Here is a 6,061-nt window from a genome sequence, read left to right as displayed (position 1 = left end):
CAGTGGGCAAGTTGTTAATTTAAATAAATCTACTATTTTTTTTCAATAAAAATACTAATCAACAAGTTAGGGCAGAACTAGCAGCAGCTCTTTAAGTTGCTAATGTAAGTGTTCAAGATAAATACCTAGATTTACTGTCTATTGTGAGTAGATCTAAGAAAGCAACCTTTTCATATGTCAAGAAGAAAGTGATGAAAAAATTACAGCACTGGAAAAGGGTGCTATTATTAGTAGGTAGGAGGGAAGTGTTAATTAAAGCAATTAGTACAACTATACCAATATATACATTAGGCTGCTTTAAGCTGTTGAAAACTTTTTTAGATGAACTTCATAAACTAATGATTCAGTTTTGGTGGGGCCAAAAACAGAATGAACGACGAATGCAGTGGATAAGTTGGGATACAATGATCAGAAACAAAAAGGATGGTGGTCTAGAATTTAAAGATTTAAAAGCTTTCAACCTAACTATGTTGGCTAAACAGGATAGGAGGTTATTAACTAACCAGCAAATTTTATTCTGCAAAATTCACAAGTAAAAGTACTTCAAACATACCTCTTTTCTGGAAGCACAACCAGGAATAAGATCGTCTTGGGTCTGACAGAACTTGTTTGTAGGAGGAAAAGTGCTAAAAAAAGGTAACAAATGGATAGTCTCCCCACTTTACCTGATGCAAATACACGAGGACCCTTGGTTCGGGACAAAATTTTCTTTTAGGGTTCCGAAAATGAAAATAAAAATGAATAATATTTCTGGGTAACTCAAGTAATTGATGAAGCAGGAAGATAAAAGTAGGAATCAATCTAACAATTATTTTCTATAGAAACAACCCAAACAATCTCGCAAACATCAATTCAAGATGGAGACAAATCCATTAAATGGATTTACAATAATTCTGAAGATTATACAATTCAAACAGGGCATAAAGTGGCGTATCAATTTTATCACCTACCTGGTAATATTCTTCATCCACGGTTTGAAGCTACTCCCCTATGGAAGCAAATCTAGAAAATGAGAGCCTATTCAAAAGTGAGGAACTTCTAATGGAGATTTGCTCACAATGGCCTAGCAGTTATGACAAAAATTCATCAAAGGATCCCCATGTCAGTCACGTCTATCCTCGTTGTAGAACCTACCTAGAAATTGCCCTGCATGCCCTCCTCTTCTGCCCAGTCAGTAGTGCGGTGTGGGACAAAACACAGCTAGTCAGTTTCATTTCTACCAACCCAAATCTGCAGCCGTGGGAGTGGTGTTTGAAGCTCATCACCCAAATTAACTTAAACATTCAAATGAAGAATGAAATCTCTAAACTTAGCTTGCCTACCTTCTATGGAGTTTATGGCTGAACAGGGATAAAAGTGTGTTTGAAAATAGAAGTCTGGATCCTGAAAAATTTCTATCCCAGGCTACATGCATGGAGGAGGAATTCTCGAAATTGAATCTCTATCTGTTACACTCTCTTTGATTGAGTTTCGTGACTTTTTCTTTTACTTTTTTTCTCCAATTTTCTTTGAGATTTTGTTAAGTGATACTAGCTAGCTTTAGTTATGCATTGGAAAATTTCCTTTCTTTCGTAATGAGTTGTCCGTAATAGCAATTGAGGTAGAGTAAGAAATTGAAAGCATGAGTGTGTTCTCATACATTGATGCAGGAAGTAGAATTGAAGAAGAAGGAGACTTTGAAACGTGGAAGGTGGAAGTAGTAAAATGGTGAAACTGGAAGTGAAAGTGAAAGGATAAAACCGAAACTCATTCATTGAAAATTGTACTACTACAGTACTCAAAAATAAATTAATACAATATATATATATATATATAGTGAAGTACCAATATAAACTAATTAATCTCTTATATTCATTCACAGCCTCCCCTCAAACTTAGTAGTGGATTGAAGAATCACTCTAAATTTGTCTCGAAATTTGTGAAATAGAGATGATGAGAAAGGTTTGGTGAAAATATCCCTAATCTGATCTATAGAAGGTATATGGAGGACATAAAGTTGTTTTTAATTTACCATCTCTCTTAGACAGTGAAGGTCAATTTTCATGTGTTTGCACCTAGTATGAAGGACCGGGTTAGCCGCTAATGAGCAAGCACTTTGATTATCACAGTAAATAGTAGGTGCTATGGATTGTGGAATTCGAAGCTCCTTTAGAAGATACTGTATAGACACTAATTCTGACTGAGATGCTGCCATGCTCCTATACTCTGCCTCAGTGCTACTACGACTAACTTTGGCTTGCTTATTGCTCCTCCATGATACCAAATTGCTTCCTAAGTATACACAATAGCCAGTAACTGATTTCCTGTCCTCCAAATCCCCTGCCCAATCTGCATCTGCGAATGCAAGTAGTCTCAAGTTAGTACATTTTTGAAATTTAATACCTACTGATACTGTACCTACAATATATCTGCGTTTGACAGCTTTCCAGTGCTCAATTGTTGGAGAGTGCATGTATTGAGAGACCTTGTTCACAGAGAAAGCAATATCTGGTCTTGAAATAGTCAAATACTGAAGTGATCCAACAATCTCTCTATACAGTTTTGGATCCTGAAAGTGTTCAGCACCATCTGATGTAAGCTTTAAGGCTGAGATCATAGGGGTAGGCATTGATTTTGCAGTGTCCATTTTGGCTTTTTGTAATAGATCTCAAGCATACTTTTGTTGGAAAACTATAATGGATCCATCTGCTAAATAGGAGAATTCTAACCCAAGAAAATAACTGAGTTTTCTAAGATCTTTAAGCGGAAAGATTTTGTTAAGATCAGAGATAAGTTTATCTATTTCACCAGGGTCACTTCCAGTGACAACAATATCATCTACATAGGCTAAGAGAAAAGTGGTAGATGTATCAGTATGTTTAACAAACAATGAAATATCACTTTTGGTTCTAGTGAAACCAAACTGTAATAACGTAGCAGTCAATGTATTGAACCAAGCTCTTGGAGCTTGCTTCAATCCATAGATTGCCTTGTTCAACTTACAAACCTGTGATGTATTTCCAAATTGGTAACCAGCTGGTGGATACATGTATACCTCTTCTTCAAGAATACCATTCAGAAAGGCATTATCAAAATCAAATTGTCTTAGTGTCCATCCACGTGATAGAGCTATAGTAATTACAATTCTCACGGTAGTAGGTCTCACAACTGGACTGTATATTTGGCTGTAATCTATGCCTTCAACCTGCAAAAAATCCTTCGCAACTAATCTGGCTTTGTACCTGATGATGTTGCCTAATGGATCTCTTTTTATAGCAAATACCCATTTAGAATCAATAACAGTTTTATGCTTTGGTGGTTCAACTAAATTCCAGGTGTTACATCTTACTAAAGCTTAGATTTCAGCATCCATTGCATTTTTCCAATGTAAACACTGAAGAGCTTGTTTAACATTTTTTGGGATATTGTTAATCAAATCATAAGGTTCTACTGAAGTTATAGCTAATGCTTGAGGTCTATTGTTTCTGGTTTTTGATCTTGTGAGCATATTATGAGTATTAGAAGATGTAGTAGAACTAGTGTTTGTAGGACTTTCAAAAGGTAAACAAATTTCAAGACCTGAAATTGGGATGGAAGAATTCTGATCGAGGCTAGTACTAGAAGAGGTATGCTTAGTAATTTGAGTGTCAGGACAGGTAGTCGATGAGGTAGAATCTGAGATATCTAAAAGAGGTAGAGTTTGGAAAGGGTTAGAAGTCTTGGGTAAAGTTTTGAATGTAAAAGCTGGCAGATTTTGAACTGTATCATGATTCACCACTAAATTTTTATTGTGAAATAGAGAATTGTAAGAAAATTCAGTTTTATCAAATATCATATGTCTTGAATAGTGAATTTTCCCATCTTTAGTCATGCACTTATAACCCATGTAGTTACTAATAGCCAAAAAATAAGCACTTTTCTGATTTGAAAGCAAACTTTACTTTATTAGAAGATCTTAAATAAGGAAAGTAAACACATCCAAATATTTTAAATAATGTTATTTTATGGAGTTAACTTTTTTGCATTGTTAATTTGAATGGCAGTTCCACTATTATTGTTTTATGTCATGAACAGAATATTTTTTTTAAACTAACCAATTAGTTAATTAACAAACTAAAAGTTTAATTTTTAAACATATATGAAATTATTAATATCTTTTTTCATCTTAAAAAATTATTTAATGTAAGAAAGAACATTATCTATCTATCTATTAATTAATATTATCTACTTTAGCTCTTAAATTACTCCTTTAAAACCCGTTATTTATGTTAAAAAAATTTTTTTTGCCATAAATATTATAACAAATGAGTTTTATAATTGAGTAAGAGGTAATCAATAATTAAATTTTTTTGATACCTAAATATAATTCTAACTTCAAATTATAAATACTAGTGTATTAATGGGTTTGACGTGACTATTAATTAGCTTTTTTATTTATTAAATATGTGTAAAAATAGTAAAAATATAATTAATTGAGAACATAGGATAACAAATTGCTTATAATTTAACTAAGATTTTGAGTTCAGATTTTAGAAATAGCAAAAAAAATTATTTTTTAAAAATCGTATATAATAAAAGGTTAGGAAAAGTATAGGGTACCAACATATTATCTGTCAATTTATTACCAACAATAATTAATTATTATATTTTAAACATATATATAAAGAGACACATTCAAAAAATATAAAAACACTTTTATTAAACACAATCATAAAAAAGACATTTTTATTAGACACATCCACAAAAACACTTCTATTAAACACAGTTATAAATAAAAGTTCGCAGAAGTTGGCAGAAATGCTGTTGGTAACCTAGCGGGATTGATTAATTTATCATTCTCTGCATCGCGTATGTCTAACTCTAGTACGAATAAAATGTTAAGACATGAATTGATAGTGAATAATGATGGCAGTCCTGAAAGAAGGAGTATAAACAATGAAAGGAAGGGTTAAAACTTAAAAAAACGGATGAATTTGCTATACATTACATTGGATGAAAATGAAATGACATGGTATGATCGGAAAGAAACATAACTAAGAACACATGGACTATGATGAGAGTGGGGTTACAATGAATTAATAATATTCATTCACTCTGTTTTTCAATGGCTTTCAGAAGAGCTTCTGTAAGGTGTGTTACGTCCAGAGTTTGGTCGTTTTCTTGTGGCACAGCAATAATGGCGTCCATGCTGAAACCACCCTCGCATGATACTTTGGCATTCTCAACATTCACACTCATTTCTTCAAATGCCTCCAATATTGAAACCAGCTTCTCACCCCCTTTCTCGCACTTTATCCTCACCACAAACCTTCCACCCTTCACCTTCTCCACTTTCACTACTTCCTTCTTAAGGGAAACTGCATCTTCATACTCTCTTTTAATGCTTTCCAGTGCCACCTTTAGCTTGTATATGTATACAATACTCCTTCTCTTGCCCTTCAAAACATAAACAGTAATAACTTAATTGGTTAGAATAGTGCATATGGAATGTAAAGGAATAAGGAAGAGTAAGTTTGGTTACTTTGAGAGAATTATTAGAGTTGGCAAGTGCTCGCAGAATGTGAAGTTTTCTGCGCAAAGATATCCTTCTCTGAACCCTGCAAGTCATTGGTGAGTTCCTTCCTCTCTTTCCTGCTTTGTGTGAAGAAGAATGTTAAAGGTGGGGTTCATGCCATGGGGATTTATATAGTATATTAGGTGGTGAATGTGAATCTGTCGTATATGAAAAACTAATAATTAAATAATTAAAAGCACCATAAAGCTCTTCTTGATTATTCACCCTAAAACACCTTTTTAATTTTCTCTTGGAGAAGGAGTAGGAGAATATATTGGTATTGGTAAATGGTAATAATAATGCTCTCTATCCATAAAGTGCCTAGCTCCATAATTGGTATTATATTATTTAATTTGGATTATTAATGACAACATTATTATGAATGGAATTAAAGTGCATGCACCCCTTAATGGAATATGTACAGCAACAACACAAGAGAAGACAATATGTCTCTGGTGCATGGTGAAAGGGATTGGTAGCAGAAGAGAAGCTAAACAAAAAGAAACAAGGGACAAGTAGTTGTCATAT

At 33.5% G+C, this 6,061-nt stretch overlaps 2 protein-coding genes across 2 annotated transcripts; both read right to left on the bottom strand.

The window, feature by feature from the left end:
• Nucleotides 698-3,308, bottom strand: LOC107634045 (uncharacterized mitochondrial protein AtMg00810-like). Its single transcript, XM_021120072.1, has 2 exons — nt 1,323-3,308; nt 698-1,230 (listed from the first exon to the last, which is right to left on the bottom strand). The coding sequence occupies exon 1, from the start codon at nt 2,624-2,626 to the stop codon at nt 2,003-2,005; it is 624 nt and encodes a 207-aa protein (XP_020975731.1). The 5' UTR covers nt 2,627-3,308; the 3' UTR covers nt 698-1,230; nt 1,323-2,002.
• LOC107634830 lies at nt 4,907-5,653 on the bottom strand. Its single transcript, XM_016338243.2, has 2 exons — nt 5,501-5,653; nt 4,907-5,415 (listed from the first exon to the last, which is right to left on the bottom strand). Exons 1-2 carry the CDS (start codon nt 5,585-5,587, stop codon nt 5,065-5,067), a joined length of 438 nt encoding a protein of 145 aa, XP_016193729.1. The 5' UTR covers nt 5,588-5,653; the 3' UTR covers nt 4,907-5,064.

This window comes from Arachis ipaensis, chromosome B03, assembly GCF_000816755.2.
Source record: "Arachis ipaensis cultivar K30076 chromosome B03, Araip1.1, whole genome shotgun sequence".
Lineage (NCBI taxonomy): Eukaryota > Viridiplantae > Streptophyta > Magnoliopsida > Fabales > Fabaceae > Arachis > Arachis ipaensis.
The sequence above is the reverse complement of the archived record's forward strand: the minus strand, read 5'-3'. Positions and strand labels throughout refer to the sequence as shown.

Coding starts and splice junctions, on each gene's coding strand:
- LOC107634045 (XM_021120072.1), bottom strand. CDS start 2,626: ATGGACACTGCAAAATCAATGCCTACCCCTATGATCTCAGCCTTAAAG.
- LOC107634830 (XM_016338243.2), bottom strand. CDS start 5,587: ATGACTTGCAGGGTTCAGAGAAGGATATCTTTGCGCAGAAAACTTCAC. Junction 5,416..5,500: donor ACTCTAATAATTCTCTCAAA/GTAACCAAACTT, acceptor TATGTTTTGAAG/GGCAAGAGAAGGAGTATTGT.